This window comes from Euprymna scolopes, chromosome 6 (assembly GCF_053919585.1).
Source record: "Euprymna scolopes isolate OS-2025 chromosome 6, ASM5391958v1, whole genome shotgun sequence".
Classification (NCBI taxonomy): domain Eukaryota; kingdom Metazoa; phylum Mollusca; class Cephalopoda; order Sepiida; family Sepiolidae; genus Euprymna; species Euprymna scolopes.
Genome location: NC_136487.1, coordinates 117830203 through 117852682, shown reverse-complemented (window position 1 = coordinate 117852682; position 22480 = coordinate 117830203). Strand labels below are relative to the sequence as shown.

The following is a 22480-nucleotide window of genomic DNA, read 5'->3' as shown; positions in this document are numbered from 1 at the left end:
TACAGCACAAAGTCGTGGTCTCCACAGGACCCAGCAAACCATGTACTCTAGGTGCTTTCGTTTCTGTAAAAGAGCAACAGTGTCCATGCTTCTTCTTTGTGGAAGAGCCCACCAGAGAAAATTGTGAAGATGTATACCATATTTAGATTTAAAGTCACCTTGAACAATCATTCCGACTGTATATAGGTGTACACATTTTTTTCTTTTTACTCCAATTATAGACACACGGCAGTTTATCAAAATTTCCATCTTGTGCTCTGACGAACTCATAGAACTTGTACCCCTTCGACATAAATACCCTCCCCCCCCCAATTAACCCAATAAGTAGCAAAATCCAACCCCCTTCACTGTAGAGGTTCCAAGATGTTTTCCAGATAATAATCCACAACAGCAAGCAAGGGAGATCACTCTAAAAACTTAACATAAAAAGCAGAACTTTTCTTTTATTGTAATTGTGGTGGTTCCCTTCAGTCGTGACAGACTATGGATACCCACTGCACATGAAATTTTTGTGGCAAGAGTTGCACAATCTCCAATCACACCTCTCCTGAGTCGACATGGTTGAATATCAGTGGCAAGTTGAGGTTCAGAACAATGTCGAGATAAGTGCCTAGAATTCCCAAATGGTCACTCATCTGGTACTAGCCAGGCTCAACGTTGCTTAACTTTGGTGATCTGATGAGAACCAGTATGTCAACGTGATTATTCTGTATTTTATCGTAATACAAAGGAAAAAACACATGCGACCCAATAGATGCTTTGTTTTTAGAAAAGTATTCTCTGTCCACATTTCTGCTGAGTGGAACAGCCTGCCGGGGAGAGGGTTATCAAAATGCTATATTCAAATTTAAAATCATCTTGGGCAAACATTCCGACTGTATATAAATGAACATATCTTTTAACAATTTTTTCCTATGGTTTGTTGCACTTTATTATTTTTGCCAATAAATTTGATTCGATTAGTATGAGACCCACAGTGGCTATAGGTGTAATATATAAATTATATGTTTAAATAAGTGACATTTGAAGGTGCTTGACTGAGCTTCAATCTGTGCTTTGTCATTGTCAAACTTTTGCAACAAGAACCCATCTATCTATAATTACTGCAACTAACTTTCTCGTCTGCTTCCATGTGCTTAACATCAAATGGAATTTACAGGGACAGATTTTTTAAAAAGAATTTTCCATATATTGAAAACGTTGCCACAAGATGGCTTTCAGTCGTCTTCAAGTGCAATGTCAGCAAAAACTTGTTATAAAACATCTTCAAAAGTCATCGTTTTTGCCTTGATTCAAGTAATGCTTCTCAGTTTTAAATAGTAGGTGATTTTTCAAGGTATTCAAAGGATGGTCGACATATGGTGGGATTTCTCTGTCTGATTGACAAACTGATAATCAGCTATTAGACAAGGTCCAGTAATGGTATGGAATAGTTTATTTCTCTCAGATTCAGAAATCTTATAACTATGGAAGACTGTAAAAAAAGTGATTTTCTCTAATGAACCCTCTTTTTAGCTGCTTTGCCAAGAGTGGCCCATTTTTTGTTGGATGACTAGGGAAAAATTCCATCCTGACTGTACAAGACCAAGAATCCAGACTTTTTTCGTGGCATTGGAGAATTAGTGATTATATCCAAAGGTAAACCAATGAACAAGAAATGGTACTTGAATGATCCAAAAAAATCACTTTCTATCTACTGGTTAGAAGCATTAATTGAATCAATGTCGAAACGAATAAAAGTCGCAGTAAAGAATAAAAGAATACGCATACACTATCACGAATAAAAACAAATAATTATATTTTGGACCAATCAGAAAACTTTTTGAATTTCTTTGAAATTGTCTTTCTGGGAGCCACCTAAATCCTGTAAAAAGCCAATTTTTTTTTTTTAATAAACCAGTGGAGCCCAGTTGACCCGAATCTACAGATCGATGTCGCCGAGCGACCCTCTTTTGGCGCTTTTCTCTTCAACATCTCTCTCTCTCCACACACACACACACACACACACACACACGCACACGCACACGCACACACACAATCATTAACGAACACACACACATTAACGAACACACAGACGCACACAACCCATTGACTTATTATCGTCTGGCAATCTGCATTAACTGTATCCATTGAAATATTTCTAATCTTTCTCACTGACTCTCTTACTAATACGAAATCAAATGAACATTGACTTATAAACAACTTTCAATGAATTATAATTCATAAAAATGAGCGCAGAAGTTTTAAATACGTTTTTTCTGACTCCTGAAACTCACAGACTTCTTCAATGTCTTAGCTAATGAATTCTCCTTACTTTTACAAGAACTCTAAAAATATCCACGAACATTCTGTTTATTTTTCTACTCCTGTAAACTTCTATTTTAAACATATATAAAATATCTCTTTTTATGGATATATGTTTTCGGAATTTATTATTTTGTTTTGTTTGCCGTATGATAATGTCTCGTTTTTTTTTTTTTTTTTTTTTTTTTTCACATTTGATTCTAAAATCTGTAAATCTTTTTCACTGAAATTATTTCTCTGAATCCGGCTCATCCCAAAAATATTTCTTCCATTACGAAACACGCTAAAGTAATACCCTAAAACTGGCGCGAACATATACCTAAATTGGTGACCAACATCTGATAGGTACATTGAGTATTGAATTTATAAAAATCTAAACGGAAATATTTTTTACTTACTTTAAAATAGTTTTATTATTATTTAATTACCCCGTCAAACATAAATGAACACTAATTCATTACACTTACACGTCCAATAGTTTTCCTTCCTATAGATGTACAGACAGATAAAGGTGCTTTATTTATTATATAGATATATATTACAACGTGAATTACTTGATTTCACCTGTGAAAATTAATTCCAAAAGTTTATGTTGTATTTTAATTGAATTGTATTTTAATTGAATTGTATTTTAATTGAATTGTATTTTAATTGAATTTCTTCGCTCATCACATTAAAGCGAAAGCGATGTCCTTGTTTTGTTTGCGGTCTAGATTATCGACTATGCTTGCATTTTTCAACTAAAATGTCTCTTTTTATAATGGGTTTTATTTTTATTGCTTTGTTTTCTTTATTTTAGCAAATGTTTATGCACTTCGCGTGAATCTAAGCGTTGCCATGGTTGCGATGAATTCCAACCACTCTTACGAAAATTCCACGTCGGTAAGTAAAACCCGTAACAATGTCATTTCATATTTCAACTGTTTGCAGTAGATTTAACGCTTCTTCGCTTGATCACAATTCAGCATTACACCGCCCCCCCCCCCGTCTTATCTCTCTACTTTTTCTCTCCCTGTCTTTCTCTCTTTCTTTCTGTCCCTCTCTCCCTATCCTTTCCTTTCTCTCCTCTCTCCATTTTCCCTTTCCTCTCCCTTTCTCCTCTCTCTTTCTATTTCTCATCTCTCTTTCTTCTCCATTTTTACTACCCCCTCTCTCTTCCATTCTTTACCCTTTTCTCAACTTCTTTCTCTCTCTCTCTCTCTCTCTCTCATCTTTACTCTATCTCTCTTTCTTTCTCTTCTTTCTTTCTCTCTCTCTCTGTTTCTGTTTCTCTGTTTCTCTGCCCCCACTCTCTCTCTCTCTCTCTCTCTCTCTCTCTCTCTCTCTCTCTCTCTCTCTATCTATCTATCTATCTATCTATCTATCTATCTCATTTTCTCCGACTTTCCTTCTCTCATCCGCTCTCTCTCCTCTTATCTTTCTGTTTCTCTCTTCTTTCTTTCTTTCTTTATCTCCCCCCCACCTTCTCTCTTTCTCTTTAATCTAATTCATATCTGATAAGCTACGTCGGCCTTTCATTTGCTTGCAGATCATTTTGAACATATGCTTCAAGTAAAAAGAAAGCATTATTTTGCAATAAAAAAGATTTCGCTCGCTACACTTTGAATTACTTAAACTATTTACACTCATTTCAAGTTCAACTGATAAAGTATTATTCCGAGAATAATGCAGATCAAATCTATGCCGACTCATCTTACCTTGCAAACGTGCAAACCAGTAGTTGTGCATTTGCTGATACTATCATTGTCTTTGAGGCAGTGAGATATCAGAAAACAATTACAAGAACTCAGATCAATCACAGCAATTCAATCAACCTGGAATTGTAACATTTCGCATCCATTATGTTGGACAGATAGTCCGGCCCGTCGTTCAGATCGGATCTCCAACAACATAGATTAGACCATTCCTGGTTCCCGTTGATTATGGTATAATGCTGATTCTATACAATTCAGACTTTGCCTTCTCTCTTTGAGAAGGGGTTAGTTTACTGCTGATCGCCTTAGGCGCCCTTACCAGGGAATACCGACGGGGTTGCTCAAGCACTTTTTTGCAGGTTAGAGTATCCCTCTTTGGGGGCGCTAACTCCTGAATCCCACTTTCCAACCCTGGTGTCTAAGTTCTTGCAGTGGGAGACAACTAAATACCTCCAACTAAAGAGAAATTAGAACAAAGTGTAGTCCAAGGTTGAAATGTTACTTAAGATTTGGCTTCAACGGAAACTTTCCTTAAAGGATAGAACTGAGGTATGGATAATGCACGTCTTCTCTCTTATACTCATAAACGTCCGTGTCATATAATTCTAATACTATCTTCGTACGTTTGAGGGGGAATCTTTCGGATGCCTGATTCGATAATTTATCAACATACTGAGAAAATTGGCTTGTTAAATATTGAGCCGGGGCGGAGCCAATAAAATCGGTGTGCACACACGTACATTTCAGATGGATTTTGATCTACATTCTTGTGTCCTATAAAAATGATCTGAATTGTAACTATCAGCAAATACAAAAGTTGAGAATTTAGAATTGCATAACGCAAAATAAAGAACAATGAAATATTTTACATATTTACATTTCAGGAATGTCGGTTGATGTCTTTGCAAGACATGAATAACATAAACAAAAGGGAGATAAAGAGAGGAGAGCCGACAGTTGAGTGAGAAATTCCGCCGTCGCTTGACACACACACTTATTGCTAAATACAGTTGTTCTGTTCTGTGTGTCTCTGTCTGCCTGTTTCTCTCTCTCTCTCTCTCTCTCTCTCTCTCTCTCTCTCTCCCTCTCTCTTGTCAATGGCAATCATTGAATTGTAAATAAACTTGTATGTTGACAAAATTCGTCTGTGTTGATTTTGAGAACAACAACGTGCATAATTTCGCAAGCATTATACAAAAGTGCAAACTAGAAAATTATATATACATCCAATGATGAAACAGATGTCATTTTTATGCCAGTGACCAGTTTATTCAAGTAAGAATAAAGAAAAAACACAACGAAAAAAAGTGTCTTTTACAACGCACAGGAGAAAAAAAGATTTTAAAAATCGAAATAAGAGAGGTAAGTGATGTTCGATTGTTTTTACCCTATGCGTTCTTCTCTTGAAGTAGTCAATAGGTCAAGGAAGATTCCTGTATATATCTTGACACTCAACAAAGAACTGCGATTCACCCCTCAGTCTTCAATGGCTCCTAATCAAAAAGTCACACACACACACACACACACACACACACACACACACACACACACACACACACACACACACACACACACGTGTGTGTGTGTGTGTGTGTGTGTGTGTGTGTGTGTGTGTGTGTGCATCTTTCATAAACTCATTCTCAACTATTTGATTAGGAGCCATTGAAGACTGAGGGGTGAATCGCAGTTCTTTGTTGAGTGCCAAGATATATACAGGAATCTTCCTTGACCTATTGACTATTCGTGGTCTAGGAAAGGAATATATAGAGATTTAGTGAAGGGTTTGGCTCCAGATTCGTTTATGAAGCAGTTGGGATAGTAGAGGAAATCTGCTCTGAGTGTAGTTGAATGTCAGGTTTAGGCTATCCAAAAAAAATCTGAGTACTCTAACTTTTTTTTTTACAAAGGAATCACCACTTATCAAGGCCCATAGGCCACTCGAGGATAAGCGTTAAAGAGTGTACAGTGGTCAAAAGAACAATATCATAGTAATCGTTAGAAGTGTAAATTTGGTAAATTGGATTACTTAAGGGGAACGGCTCAGCAAGTACTTGTTTACATTGGACTTGAAGACGGCCATATTGTAGTCAGCTGGAAAGCAGGTAAACGGAAGAGAGTTCCACAGATGTGCAGTTCTTAGAAAAAAGTTTTGTTCATGGAATCTACTATCTATTATCTAAGATAACGAGTGGGGGAAATTATTGATAGTGTTTACAGCCAAACAAGTGTTTCTTGTGAATGTTTGGCGAGGGGGAACCATAGATTCGAGCTCAGACGAGCCCTTGCCATGAAAATAACGGTAAAACAGAAACAGGCTTGCAATATCTCTTCTGCGAGAAAGAGGTTGCAGGGAAGAGAAAGGGGCATCCCCCACTTGGCTACAAAGTCTATTCTGAACTCTGTCAAGGCAGGATAAGATCTTCCTAGCAGCTCCTGCCCAGATGTGATAGCAATACTCCATCCTTGGACGTACGTGGCTCTTATATAGGTAGAGAATTGCATCAGCAGGTAGATATCTAGAAGGATCCCATCATTTTTCCAACGATCTTGGCAATGGATTTGATGTACGTATTCCATTTTAGATCAGGAGTAAAGGTCAAGCCCAGAAGCTTATCAAAACATGGAGCCTTCTTAAGACGAAAGCCATTAATTTCAATTGATGCCAGATGGAGATCAGAACGTTGATGCAAAGATAGAAGCTTGGTTTTAGATGCATTAAAAGTAATTAGCCACTTTTTCCCCCATTGTACCACATGCTCAAGATCAGAGGAGAGAGAATCAGAGAGAACTTGGTCGTTTACGGCCTTTGATGTGCTGCCATAGATGGTAGTGTTGTCAGTGGCCCAAAACTCACTACTCCTCAATGGTATACAATAAAATGTAAGCACAAAGTGCTTGATTGTTCTTACCATGACTCCTGGTGCTACCAGACTAGTTTGTCTGAAGATACTACGATCCTGACCTAAAATGCACCAAACATTGATATTATTGTTTTTGCTTTATTCCTTTCCATTTTCAAAACTCAATCATGTTCTGCATAGACTAAAGCAAAACAACAATTTTCCTCTACAAAGACAACAAACTAAACATCATGAATAAACACTTGAAGCATGAAAACATTTTTTTCGAAATTACTTGATTCAGCATTAAATAATTAAAAAAAGGGTTGATATGTCGTAAAACAAAACAATCAAACTGTGACAGTGCTGAAGAAAAAAAGTCCAAACTTCAGCTGTTCTGAAAGTATGTCGATAAAGCAACGCTTGCATCGATGCCACCCCATCGGTGTAACTGAATATTCCATACGTGATTAATAACATTAGCTCATCGTGGGAGAAATGAATGAACTTTGTCGCGATCCTGACCATATTTATTTCGAACGTGCCCCTGTTTTATCAAAGAACCTACTGTTGATTTTATGAAATTATTTTTACATAATCAGTTGAATTAAAGCTCATCATCATCCTCATCATGCAGTCCGTCAATTTTGACGATGACTAGTCGGGGGCCTCAGTGTTTTATCACTCGGTGTTGGTGTAGTCTTACTCCATTACCACAGGATTTTCCACCTTGGCTCCAAACTTGCTTGCGCAGTTTAGGTGCAGTATCTGTTGTGCATCAGATAAACACCCTCTGAACCTCCAATGCTCATGCCCAGTGGAGCAAACCCGCGACGACTGGCAGCAGAGGAGGTCGCAGCTTCTGGCCAAAAGTAATCTCAGTGACGTAAACAGTCGCCCTATTGTGTCCGTTACTATGCCTTTTCTTTCTGGATGAGGTTCCATAGCCTTTTAACGAAAACTGCAAGGCAGCAGTAGGATTTGAAGTCAGAGTTCCTATCTCTTAGCCTTTTGCTGTGATAAGGCCCACAAATATTTGATTTTGAGGTTGGTTCACCCAACCAAGGGCACCCACAAGACAGTGGGGTAGGGGTTGGTAGTGTGCCAGGGTATGTCCACGCATCAGTGGGCCATAACGCACTACCTCTGGGGTCCCCTACTACTCTGAGATCTCCTATAAGTTTAGCCTGGGGCCGCAAGGCACCCAGTTACCGTATGTGGCCAACATGGAGGCACTGTAGGAGTCTTGATGATGGAGATGCTATGTCCTGGCAGAGAAGACTTATGCATAGCTGCTCCCTTTTCGCCATGAGGTTAGCCAACGGTGTTAGCTGGAAGCGAGAAGGCATGCAAGCATGAACTTAACACTAACTTATACCTAACACACAAGATGCATCACATCCCCCTGCCGGATTAAGAATTGAAACGCACACATAATTAAAACTAAACATATAAAGTCAAGTATCATGGTTCAATTGTGCTATAAAAAGAAACATTCACTTCAAATATGCCCCTGTCTTGTAAAAGAACATACTGTTGATTTTATAGGCTAGGTCTTTCTGCTTGTGTAGTGATAAAACTTATCAAATGCACTTGCGATGTTAGGTTGTATAAAAATGTTAACGTGGGTCAAAATCAAACATCTTTCTTTAATCGGATTTTTTTGATTATCGATTTTTGATACTTATCAGATGCATTCCGATCCACAACCTAGCTAAGAATACTCCCAAACACATCAAGTATCTTGGTGTGAAATTTTCAAAAAATCAGCCCAACTGTTTCCAAGTCCATCGGGAATAAACACACACACACACACATACACACACAGTTTCTGTTTATATAATGAAACTGTGGCACTAACCCTGAAGTGGCTTTAAGTGGTTTCCTCCGAAGGAGAAAGTTTCATGAGAGTATAAACTTCACAAGCAGTCTCCAGTTGCTACGAAACTGCTTCCCTTCAAGCTACAACATCTTCAAATCAAATGCCTGTAAATGCTTATCATAATTTGTTTGCTTATGAAGATAGCCTCATAAGCAAACAAATTTTGCTCATTCCATTCATCATTTTCAATCCTCTCATAATATTCTTCATCATTCAACTGACAATTAACTCTTGTCCTCATCAACTCTTATCCTCAATTGACTTTTGGCCTTAATAAAACAGCAATGCAGCTCTCATGGTATGATAATTGCTTATCCCAAAATGAGGCAGATGAATTTGAACTCATATTGCAGAAGCTGTTTCCCATCAGACTACAACTTGCTCATTTTCAAGTCCAATGTAAACAAGTCCTTGTTGAGCTATCCTGTTAAATAATTAAATTCTTACCAATCGCTACCATTGCCAGTCATCAAGGTGTTTTCTTACCATGCGCTTTACAATCATTAACCTTTATCCTCGAGTAGCATTTGGGCCTTGATAAGTGCTGATAACCTATTAAAAAAAAAATCCCATAGTCTGTTTCATTAACTATCTAGCAAACTCCGTGCCTAAATTTGAAATCCGAAAATAATAAAACGATTGTCAGGAAGAAAGTATCAAAATTGCAGCTGCGCATTTTTATATTTATTAAAAAAAAAAAAATGGCTTTCATGTACAGAATTTTATTAAAATAGAATATTGGCTCTGATTTTTTCCCTCTAGCGATAACCTGCTGAGCATATTTGAAACTCACCTGCCAAAAATGCATGACCTTTCTTTAAAACTGATATAGCTCATAATCTTACGCTTCAAATAACATATTTAAACTTTTATTTTTTGCGAGTCTTTTTTTTTTTTTTTAGGGGGGGGGGAATATCAGGAAATCAAAATCTTTTACTAGATTCCAAGTTTAGTCTGTTTAAGCAGTTTTATGGCATATCAACCCTCTTGGAGCGATTTGACTGAAATACAATACTTGTTGCCAGTGTCAATCCTTTTTTTTTTTTTTTTTTTCAGTATTTTAATCTTTGTTTTCATAAGGATTTTATTTTTTATAGAAGTTGCTTCAGACAAGGCATGAAGCCACTAGATGTAATGAACTAACAAAAACGATAGATAATTAAATTGCATAATAATAAAAAGGACGGGAAGATAGAATCACTTCAAAACAAGATAGTGTTTTAACTTACTTAGACTTAGAAACTTACTTGGACTTTTTGGTCAGGATCAAAACCATTTTATTGTTATCTTTTTTGTTTTTACTCGTCAATAAAAAATGTTTTAAAAATTGGGAGTTACTAGGAAGTCCCACAATATGAAAGGGTGAATGCGGTATTATGGTGAAAGAAGATACTAGCTGGGAGAAACTTTTGACTTTGTTTAGTTCTGGAGTGACAAGGATGACCAACGACCCCCAAAATCCCCCCTTTTGAGTTGGCCATGTGCCTAAGTTTTTTGTTCACCGTTAATTTTACTGTATTTTTTAACATGAATAAAAGATTTAATATCTCAAAGTGTAGTATCTGTTCCGGCAGATACTGCAAGCTATGACTAGCTATGACTAGCAAAGACCAGATGTGGGGGCAACCCCACATGTCTGACAATTAACCAGCTCCCATTTCCCACCTCTCGGGAGCTGGTTCCCTTTTTCCTTTCCCCCTCCCTTCACTCCTCACATTAAAAATCGGCCTTGTGCCTAATTTGCTCGGTGGGGGAGCAAATAAATACCATCTGTTCCGGCAGATACTGCAAGCAAAGACCAGATGTGGGGGCAACCCCACATACCTGACCTTTAACCAGCTCCCATTTCCCACCTCTCGGGAGCTGGTCCCTTTTTCCCTTCTCCTTCCCTTCACTCCTCACATTAAAAATCGGCCTTGTGCCTAATTTGCTCGGTGGGGGAGCAAATAAATACCATCTGTTCCGGCAGATGTTGCACTTAAGATAATTTGTACCAGTCAATGGAGGGGAAACCCTCTATACTGGGACAATTATTATTTTTGGTAACCAGAGTGCCCCCTTTTTGCTTACTTTAAGGGGAGCTGGTTTTTACCTCACATTAAAAACGGCCTTGTGCCTAATTTTCTCAGTGGGGGAGCAAATAAATACCATCTGTTCCGGCAGATACTGCAAGCTATGACTAGCTATGACTAGCAAAGACCAGATGTGGGGGCAACCCCACATGCCTGACCTTTAACCAGCTCCCATTTCCCACCTCTCGGGAGCTGGTCCCCTTTTTCCCTTCCCCCTCCCTTCACTCCTCACATTAAAAATTGGCCTTGTGCCTAATTTGCTCGGTGGGGGAGCAAATAAATACCATCTGTTCCGGCAGATACTGCAAGCTATGACTAGCTAGGACTAGCTATGACTAGCAAAGACCAGATGTGGGGGAAACCCCACATGCCTGACCTTTAACCAGCTCCCATTTCCCACCTCTCGGGAGCTGGTCCCCTTTTTCCCTCCCCCCTCCCTTCATCCTCACATTAAAAATTGGCCTTGTGCCTAATTTGCTCGGTGGGGGAGCAAATAAATACCATCTGTTCCGGCAGATACTGAAAGCTATGACTAGCTATGACTAGCAAAGACCAGATGTGGGGGCAACCCCACATGCCTGACCTTTAACCAGCTCCCATTTCCCACCTCTCGGGAGCTGGTCCCCTTTTTCCCTTCCCTCTCCCTTCACTCCTCACATTAAAAATTGGCCTTGTGCCTAATTTGCTCGGTGGGGGAGCAAATAAATACCATCTGTTCCGGCAGATACTGCAAGCTATGACTAGCTAGGACTAGCTATGACTAGCAAAGACCAGATGTGGGGGCAACCCCACATGCCTGACCTTTAACCAGCTCCCATTTCCCACCTCTCGGGAGCTGGTCCTCTTTTTCCCTTCCCCCTCCCTTCACTCCTCACATTAAAAATCGGCCTTGTGCCTAATTTGCTCGGTGGGGGAGCAAATAAATACCATCTGTTCTGGCAGATGCTGCACTTAAGATAATTTGTACCAGTCAATGGAGGGGAAACCCTCTATACTGGGACAATTATTATTTTTGGTAACCAGAGTGCCCCCTTTTTGCCTACTTTTAGGAGAGCTGGTTTTTACCTCACATTAAAAATCGGCCTTGTGCCTAAGTTGCTCAGTGGGGGAGCAAATAAATACCATCTGTTCCGGCAGATGCTGCACTTTAGATAATTTGTACCAGTCAATGGAGGGGAAACCCTCTATACTGGGACAATTATTATTTTTGGTAACCAGAGTGCCCCCTTTTTGCCTACTTTTAGGGGAGCTGGTTTTTACCTCACATTAAAACCGGCCTTGTGCCTAATTTGCTCAGTGGGGGAGCAAATAAATACCATCAAAGTGTAGTATCTGTTCCGGCAGATACTGCAAGCTATGACTAGCTATGACTAGCTATGACTAGCAAAGACCAGATGTGGGGGCAACCCCACATGTCTGACCTTTAACCAGCTGCCATTTCCCACCTCTCGGGAGCTGGTCCCCTTTTCCCCTTCCCCCTCCCTTCACTCCTCACATTAAAAATCGGCCTAGTGCCTAATTTGCTCGGTGGGGGAGCAAATAAATACCATCTGTTCCGGCAGATACTGCAAGCAAAGACCGTATGTGGGGGCAACCCTACATATAAGACCTTGGTCAATGTAGGGGCAACCCTTCATACCAATTGTCACTATCCAGCTCCCCTACTCCCCGGGAAGTTGGTCCCCATTTCCCCTTAACTCCTCACATTAAAAATCGGCCTAGTGCCTAATTTGCTCAGTGGGGGAGCAAATAAATACCATCTGTTCCGGCAGATACTGCAAGCTATGACTAGCTAGGACTAGCTATGACTAGCAAAGACCAGATGTGGGGGCAACCCCACATGCCTGACCTTTAACCAGCTCCCATTTCCCACCTCTCGGGAGCTGGTCCCCCCTTTCCCTTCCCCCTCCCTTCACTCCTCACATTAAAAATTGGCCTTGTGCCTTATTTGCTCGGTGGGGGAGCAAATAAATACCATCTGTTCCGGCAGATACTGCAAGCTATGACTAGCTATGACTAGCAAAGACCAGATGTGGGGGCAACCCCACATGCCTGACCTTTAACCAGCTCCCATTTCCCACCTCTCGGGAGCTGGTCCCCTTTTTCCCTTCCCCCTTCCTTCACTCCTCACATTAAAAATTGGCCTTGTGCCTAATTTGCTCGGTGGGGGAGCAAATAAATACCATCTGTTCCGGCAGATGGTCTTGGCCTTCGGGACAAGATCAAAGTGTAGTATCTGTTCCGGCAGATGCTGCAAGCTATGACCAGCTATGACTAGCTATGACTAGCAAAGACCAGATGTGGGGGCAACCCCACATGCCTGACCTTTAACGAGCTCCCACTTCCCACCTCTCGGGAGCTGGTCCCCTTTTTCCCTTCCCCCTCCCTTCACTCCTCACATTAAAAATCGGCCTTGTGCCTAATTTGCTCGGTGGGGGAGCAAATAAATACCATCTGTTCCGGCAGATACTGCAAGCTATGACTAGCTATGACTAGCAAAGACCAGATGTGGGGGCAACCCCACATGCCTGACCTTTAACCAGCTCCCATTTCCCACCTCTCGGGAGCTGGTCCCCTTTTTCCCTTCCCCCTCCCTTCACTCCTCACATTAAAAATCGCTCTTGTGCCTAATTTGCTCGGTGGGGGAGCAAATAAATACCATCTGTTCCGGCAGATACTGCAAGCTATGACTAGCAAAAACCAGATGTGGGGGCAACCCCACATGCCTTACCTTTAACCAGCTCCCATTTCCCACCTCTCGGGAGCTGGTCCCCTTTTTCCCTTCCCCCTCCCTTCACTCCTCACATTAAAAATCGGCCTTGTGCCTAATTTGCTCGGTGGGGGAGCAAATAAATACCATCTGTTCCGGCAGATACTGCAAGCTATGACTAGCAAAGACCAGATGTGGGGGCAACCCCACATGCCTTACCTTTAACCAGCTCCCATTTCCCACCTCTCGGGAGCTGGTCCCCCTTTTCCCTTCCCCCTCCTTTCACTCCTCACATTAAAAATCGGCCTTGTGCCTAATTTGCTCGGTGGGGGAGCAAATAAATACCATCTGTTCCGGCAGATACTGCAAGCAAAGACCATATGTGGGGGCAACCCTACATATAAGACCTTGGTCAATGTAGGGGCAACCCTTCATACCAATTGTCACTATCCAGCTCCGCTATTCCCCGGGGAGTTGGTCCCCATTTCCCCTTCACTCCTCACATTAAAAATCGGCCTTGTGCCTCATTTGCTCAGTGGGGGAGCAAATAAATACCATCTGTTCAGGCAGATACTGCAAGCAAAGACCATATGTGGGGGCAACCCTACATATAAGACCTTGGTCAATGTAGGGGCAACCCTTCATACCAATTGTCACTATCCAGCTCCGCTATTCCCCGGTGAGTTGGTCCCCATTTCCCCTTCACTCCTCACTTTAAAAATCGGCCTTGTGCCTAATTTGCTCGGTGGGGGAGCAAATAAATACCATCTGTTCCGGCAGATACTGAAAGCTATGACTAGCAAGGACCAGATGTGGGGGCAACCCCACATGCCTGACCTTTAACCAGCTCCCATTTCCCACCTCTCGGGAGCTGGTCCCCTTTTTCCCTTCCCCCTCCTTTCACTCCTCACATTACAAATTGGCCTTGTGGCTAATTTGCTCGGTGGGGGAGCAAACAAATACCATCTGTTCTTCAGATGCTGCACTTCCATTTCTTGTTCTCTTTCGGTGGAGGATCAGTCCTTCACGACTTAGACAATTTTTTATTTTTGTACCTTTTCTCCACGTTAAAAAACGACCCTGGTGTCTAACTCTGTCCCGTGGGGAAGCATAGTAAATAGGTACTTAGACTTAGAAACTGCCATGTCCTACAACGAACGCATGAGGCAGCCAAAGCCATTTTTTGGATCTGAAGTTTCAATTTCTTCACATTCCAATCAAATATCTCTTAATTATCTGCTTCCAGTTCATTTCCGGTCATTCTCTTCTTTTTCCATCAGGGGTGCATTGGATCACTTAGTTGGCAATTCTCTCTTCTGGGTCCAATTTTAGGATATATCTGAGCCAACCTAGACGTCGTTTGCAGATTATTAACAATACTACCTGGTGAATAGTGTGGACTTCTTGGTTGGTAATTTGATTGTTCCATTTGAGTGTAGAATATTTCTAAGGCACTTGTAATCAAGTGCATCTAATTTCTTAGGTGATTTTGAGATACCAAGCTTCACTTCCGTATAGCAGATTGGACAAAACATTGCTTTTATAAAATCTTAATTTAGGCCTGAGCATGACTTTTTTGTTTCTCCAGATTTTGAAAAGCTGATTAAATGCTGCTGACGCTTTACCTATTCTGCGCTGCACCTCATAGTCCATATTTTCTTGTTAATTGTGCTTCCTAAATAGGTAAACTTGTCAAACTATAGCTATTTCTTTATGATATTTTTTTTCAGATTTAAAAGTGAATATTAAAAAATATATACAGAACAAACATTAAAACAAAAACAAATGTCCTAGGCTGCTTTCAGAAGAAAAAAAAAGAAAATGTCCTAGGTTGCTTTCAGAAAACTTTCTATTGACTGTCCGTGATTTCCAGAGGCTAAAGTAGTACTTTAGGGGCAGATGAAATAAATGTGCCCTATGTGACCAAATCATCTAACAGGGAAAGTTTTCTGAGAGTGAAAATAAGTCATATATGACTGCCACACATTCACTTGCCAATTTAATTTTTTAAATAGTTGATGACAGTACCAACGAATTATTTAATTCCCAAAATTCCAGAATCTATTTTGGCAAATATATTTTTAGGCCATATTCAGATTCCATATAATCTTTACGATTGAAAGTTGTGAATTTTACCGTTATATTATTTATTTCAAATACAGGGTGGAACGATAAAATTGTCGCCTTAAAGAAGATAACAATACAGCTTTATTTTCAAACCTTTATTGAAAAATCAATTCAGAGAACTTTATTATGCAGTAGAGCTGACATCTATTCAATGTAGCCACCTTCAGCCTCAATTACTGCCTTGATACACAAGCGCCAGCAGGAGCTCGGCGAATACTCGGCAGATGGTGGCAGTCAGGCTGGCTTTGGTAAAATGGGAAGTAAAGTTGGTGATGTTCAGCCAGAGTCTGCCAGCGGCCACCTGATTGCACCAGGGGATCACCACACTCTTCAGCACATCCAGGTACACTTTGGTGTTGACTTTCAAGCCGACTTCGAAGATGTCAAGTGGCATAATGTGGCCCTCACTTGAAACCACACCAAAGACCATAACTGTGACCAGAATAACGTGGATCGGTAGAGAGCATGAGTTGTACAGCGGCGCATCTCCAATCTCGCTTGTTGAACATTGTGTCACTTTCAGACATGATAGAAGACTCCTATCGCTCTTGGGATTTGTATACAACTGACAAACTAGTAGATGGTCTGCAACAGGGAAAAAAAACCGGTTTTCATCAAATGGAAATGGAATCATGTTGTCTTTTCAAGGGCGACAATTTCATCGTTCCACTCCGTAAAACAAGAAATATTTCAGATACTCCGGCCTGAAGGGTCGAGATTCCTTGAATGCTGACAGAAATCAAACATTGCTCAAAACGACGCTTAAATGATGACAGCAATAGGGAAATCAGTAGCAGCTGTCGTTCTCAAATAGCAAATCCCTTATGGAACCATATTATGTGGTTGGTTGGTTGGTTGTTTTTGTTTTACGGCATATCAACCCTTTTCGGGTTATTTAATGCCGAATCCAAAGATTTTGAAGAAAATTTTTTTTAATAGAATATATTTGTTGTTTTCACGTCGGTTTCTATTCAACCTATAGTTGGGACCCTAACAGGTACTACCACTCCGGGTCAGAGTGGACCTGGGAGCAATGGTAATTAAAGGGTGACTCCACACTCCCCAAATCCCACAAGCTGGGGCCTCACCACTGGATATAGTTTAAGGTCATATCCAGGACCCCCATTGAGGAACTTTTACCCTCTGCATGGGGGCAGTCGGCGTATTCTAATGCCCCACCGACAGGGCCCATATTATTTGGAGTTTATAATAAACAAAACGTTGAGGCAAGGTTTTTTTATAAGATTGTAACAACGCCATTTATATTTTTTTATTTTTAACTGGGCTCGCATAAAGTGGAAGACAGACAGAGAAAGAGAGAGGGGGAGACAGGGAGAAAGAGAGAGAGAGAGAGAGAGAGAGAGAGATTTCAATGTTATAATTACTAATGTTATTCTTAAAAATCATTAATAAGGAGTTTGGATGTTTTTCTTTTCTTTTTCTTTTTTTTTCTTTTTTCAAACAAGATTAATGGTATTTTGTTCTGAAGACAAATTGCTCCAAAGGTGACTTTTTCACTGTTCATTATTTTTCGACAAGAAACTACTTCATCAACTGATTGTTTTTTTTGTTTTTTGTTTTTTTTTAAATAGAATGGCATATTTTGGGAACAAAGTGCTTAACGCCAAATCAGGTTAAAAATACAACTCATGCTTAAAATTCAATAAATAAACTGCAGGAACTCAGAAATAATGATAAAAAGAAGAAATTTACAGAATTTACCCGATAAAATATTTAAGAGAATCTAATCTGTATATTCAACCACTTATGATATAAACATCACTTTTTTGTTTGTTTGTTTGTTTGTTTGTTCGTATTTTGAATTTTTTCAAGGGAGATAATTACATGAAAGCTTCCGGCGTCAAATGGCGCTGATGTTGTGGAGAACAGATACTACACTTTGAAATATTTATTTGCAGAAAATGTAAGAACTTTATATTTTAAACAAATTAGTGTTTTTCTAGAATTTACGATTAAAACGATAAACTCATTGCATTTGTATCCACTCTACGTACATGCCCCCGACAAACCTGTCTAGCAGCAAAATCCCACCCCATTCACTGTAGAGGTCCATAGATGCCGGAAAACCTTCTTTTACTCTTTCTTTCCTTCAGACTCCTAGACTTTGGAATTCCCTTCCCGTTTCTTGCTTCCTTGACTATACTAAACTGCAGAAGTCTTAATATAATGTGAAAAGAGATCTCACTGCTCAACTCCCGACAGCCTCTATAAAACATGATTCTAAATAGTAGCCCCTGATGACTATGTGACAATATGTCCTGTTTGGGGTGAAAAAAAGTAAAAAAAAAAAATTAAATGTTTTAATTTATTTTATTAAAGCAAAAATACCAGATGAATTTACTTAAATTTTGGTGAATGGTATTTATTTTCCCTGACAATAAACACATCATAAAAAGGTCTCTTGCTATTTTCTGTCTAACAGTCATATTTCATTTAGGTGCGACATTAGATAAGCACCGATTGTTCTTGTTCAGTCAACCATGATTGAGTGCAAGTTTTAAGTAATTCTTAATTAGATTCTTAGTGTTTTACCACGAATAGTGTAGAAGTGTTAGTCATATTATGTTAGTCTTAATTATAATCACATGTTATAAGGATCGAACTTTCAACTTTGAGAAGACCGTTCATTAGAACTGAAATTTATTTTATATAAAAAATCGCTCCGGACAAGACATGAAGTCACTTCATGTAGGGAGTTTAAAAAATACTTCAGAGTCAAAAATTAGCTAACGATAAATCTTAGAGATAGTTTCGGACACAGAAAACAGCAATTCTTCCTTCTTTGCCGAACACACCGTTCATGAAATGTGAAAACGGAAGGACAAAATAAGGAAAGTAATGCTGAAAGTAAACCCAACGGCAACTTTCTAATCTCTTGGTAATTGTCAGGAACGTGTCACAACGAACTAACTGAAGGTTAGATGTTCAATCCTCGCTATAGGCGACGCTAACTAAAAATAAAATAAAAATTTATCAAGGTTATGGCTGATGGAACGAGAACAATCTGTCTTCATAGATTAAACGAAGAGTTCAGGTCGAAATTCCATACAGATTCCTGAGTTTAACAAGACATCTGAAAAAAAGTCAAAGGTCACATCGGCTGAAACGTTGTGAGAATGACACCCAAGATGAGAAGTTTTGTATTTCTTGGCTCAGTGATTTCAGAATGATCATCTGACATTTACAGAAGAATTAAACTTTTCAAGCATGTTTTTCTCAATTTTAGATGCATAATACTTACAGGATTTTCAATGAGAACAATACACCTGGATGAATTTACATAAATTTTGGTCAACGGTACTTATTTTCCCTCACAGATAAGTACATCATAAAGGGTGTTTGCTATTTTTTGTCTAACAGCCATATTTAATTTTTGTGTAACACTGGAGAAGTACTGATTGTTCTGGTTCAGTCAGACGTGACACGTTTCTGCCCTTATTAGAACATAAAACTATTTTTAATGCCTAAACAGGTTTTCTGGTCCCCAGACAAAAGGAGGGTGGACCTGTAAATTTACCCTTGTCTGTTCATCCATTAGTCTGTTTGTCTGTCCACACTTTTCTCAATAACTACGCCTTGGAATTTAAAAAAAATTTGCACAAACATTAAACATAATATGAGTAAAAAAGTAACAGAATGGATTTTCCAGGAAAACTCTGGTTGACCCCCCCCCCCCAGGGGTGCCTTTCGGGTTAAAATAGCTAAAATTGAAACTTTTGTGCCTATCAAAAAAAATTGATGCTTTGGATTTTTATAAAACTTTTTGTAAAAGTTATAACTAACTGATTTCTATATAATTTTGTTTGTCTATACTTTCTGATAACCCTTGGGTGTGCCCCAGGGGCTCTTTTAGGGCTAATAAATACACTCCATTTTTGGGACTATTTTACCATATTTGTCCAAAATTTTCTGTGTATGTCTATTTAACAGTTTTGCATGATGCTGAACTCAAATTTAAATATGTTAAGGCCTTAGGGACTTTTTAGGCTAAATGGGGGGGGGGGTGAATGATGGATTTAGTTATTTCTTTTTATGCGTGGTGCAGAACTCAAATTTTCACATGTTAAGGCCTAAAACTGCACCGTTTGTTGATCTTCACCAGGATTTGACGTCCCCTGGGGATTTTCGGGGCTAAATAAGGGAGGGAGGCAAATGCTGAACATTTTTTTTATGCCTCATTCACTGTGCACTCACAGAAGAGAGGCAAAAGAGAGAGAGAGAGAGAGAGAGAGAGAGAGAGAGAGAGAGAGAGAGAGAGAGAGAGAGAGAGAATGTAATTAGTTGTTGGTCAGCCCACGAGATGATATTGTGCGATATTACCACACAAAGGAGTTTTACGTAACACACTGAGGTATAGCTATGAAAGAATTGTCGAATGTGCAGACATGGTTCAATGAAAAACGACAAAAGATATTTAATAGTTTTAATAAAACAAAGATGCAAATGATACTTATTAGTTATTCCTTGTTTATGCTACGTAAAAATATGAATCAGAACAGATTTGACTTTGAAAACCAATTGAATAATAATAATAATAATAATAATAATAATAATAATAATAATAATAATGATAATAATAATAATAATAATAATAATAATAATATCTAGCATGGTGACCCAACGTTGCTCGGGATTGACTAATGATCGACGAATGTTTTACACTCCCATATTATTTTTGTCACCAGGATCGATGACATCGCCATTTTTTAATCAAATCGATTGATTGCCTGCTCTAGTTAGGAACCCATCGCAGTGCACCGTGAGGAAGCTCACATGCTATGATCACGCTATGATTTATTCCACAATACATTGTAATCTACATTGCACTGTAGAGAACCTACTGTTGATTTTATAAAATTATTTTTTATGTATAATGGCTTGCATGAAAGTTTAAAATGCAAAAAATCAATTATCATACTCCAATTGTGCTCTAAACAGAAACACTCATTTTGAACGCACCCTTGTCATACCAGAGAGCTTATTGTTGATTTTATGTTGGGCCTTTCGGCTTGTGTGGTAATAAAACTTCACAAATGCACTTGTGATGTTAGGCTGTGTAAGGTGTCAACTTCAGTCCAAATTGCCTTTTTCTTCTTTCATCAGATTATTTTGATTATTGATTATCGATACTTATCAAAGACATTCTGATACAAAACCTATCTAAGAACACTGCCAGGTACATGAAATTTTTAAGTCCATATAGGGACAAGCACACACACATACACACACACAGATAAAGTTCCTTTTATATAATAATAGAAATAATAGTAGTAGTAGTAGTAGTAGTAGTAGTAGTAGTAATAATAATAATAATAATAATAACTAGCAAGGAGACTCGACGTTGTTCGGAATTGAATGTTCCACACTTCCAGTATTTTTATTGTCATCGCAATCGATGAAATCGCCCATTTTTCAATCAAATCAATCGATTGCCTGAAACTCACCATGGTGCACCGGGCGGAAGCTTCACATGCTTCCCTGCAATTCATTGTGGATTAAGTCACATCGCATTTTAGAGAACTTATGAAATTATTTCTATATAATGACTTGAATTAAAATTTAAAATGCAAAGAATGAATTATCATACTCCAATTGCGCTCTAAACAGAAGCATTCATTTTGAGCATACTTCAGTCTCATCGAATGATTTACTGTTGATTTCATATGCCGGGTCCTTCTACTCATGCGATGACAAAACTTGTCAAATGAACTTGTGATATTAGGCTGTATAAAAGTGTTAACTTTAGTCAGAATTGGATTGCTCCGTCTTAATGGGATTTCTTTTTTTTATACTTATCGGAGGCATTCTGATACAAAACCTAGCTAAGAACACTCCCAGGAACATAAGGTACATGTGCGTGAAATTTAATAAAAAATCAGCCCAGCCCTTCTGGAGTCCTTGGGGAACTCTCTCTTTCATTCATACACACACACACATGCACGAACACACACACAGACAAAGTTCCTTTTATATATAAGCAAATAATAATAATAACAATAATAATAATAATAATAATAACATGAAACGATAACACCAATAATCGTAGAAGCACTAAGAAAAATACCTGAAGACTTAAAAAATAAGAATGAGACATATTGGAATTAGAGTGAAGGATGAGAAGATACCATAGATAACAATAATGAAATCGGTTGAAATCTTAAGGAAAGTCCTTGAATGCGGAAACCAACTCACATAAACAAGAACACCAGTTAGTATCTTGAATACCCCCCAAAAAACGAACAAACAGAAAGCCCAAACTGCAACATGTTAAGTTAACTATGCACACCTCGTTCTAAAAAATATGATGTCACCTACATTGGATAGCACTACGCCAAAGAGTCATGAAGTGTCCGGGAAGGACTGAGGAGAGAAACAGTAACACTGGAAAAGTATGGTGAGCACTTCAGTCTTGGGGGAGGTTTTTTGCTACCCAAACCCCAAGGAATACCAATGGCCATTGCCATTGAGAGATCAGAAGTAAACGGCTGTTGCAATAACGTGAAGGCATCTGCGCTGGGTATTGAAAGAAGTGGGGAGCACTGAAAATCTAGGTAGACTCATTGTCACTCAGACTCCAGGAAACACCACAGATCATTGACAGTGAGTGATCGCTGGTAATGACCGGTGTGAGAACTCTTAGTTAGTGAGTGAGTGAATAATAATAATAATAATAATAATAATAATAATAATAATAATAATAATAATAATAATAATAATAATTCTGATTTCGCTTATGAACGTCTCTCTGGAAAGGGATGGGATTCATTTCCAGAGGATTTCCCTTAATCCCGGCTTCAAACCAGGGGCTTCAAAGATCAAGGGTTTTCCTA

General features: G+C 39.0%; 1 protein-coding gene across 4 annotated transcripts in view; it reads left to right on the top strand.

The window, feature by feature from the left end:
* The window catches only part of LOC145277907 (sialin-like), a 1209741-nt gene that overhangs the window by 777213 nt on the left and 410048 nt on the right, over nucleotides 1–22480 (top strand). For all 4 annotated transcript variants that reach the window (XM_080129960.1, XM_080129961.1, XM_080129962.1 and 1 more), the window contains exon 4: nucleotides 3104–3186. In XM_080129960.1, coding sequence (XP_079986086.1) covers nucleotides 3104–3186 — 83 coding nt within the window. The remainder of the gene's footprint in view (nucleotides 1–3103; nucleotides 3187–22480) is intronic.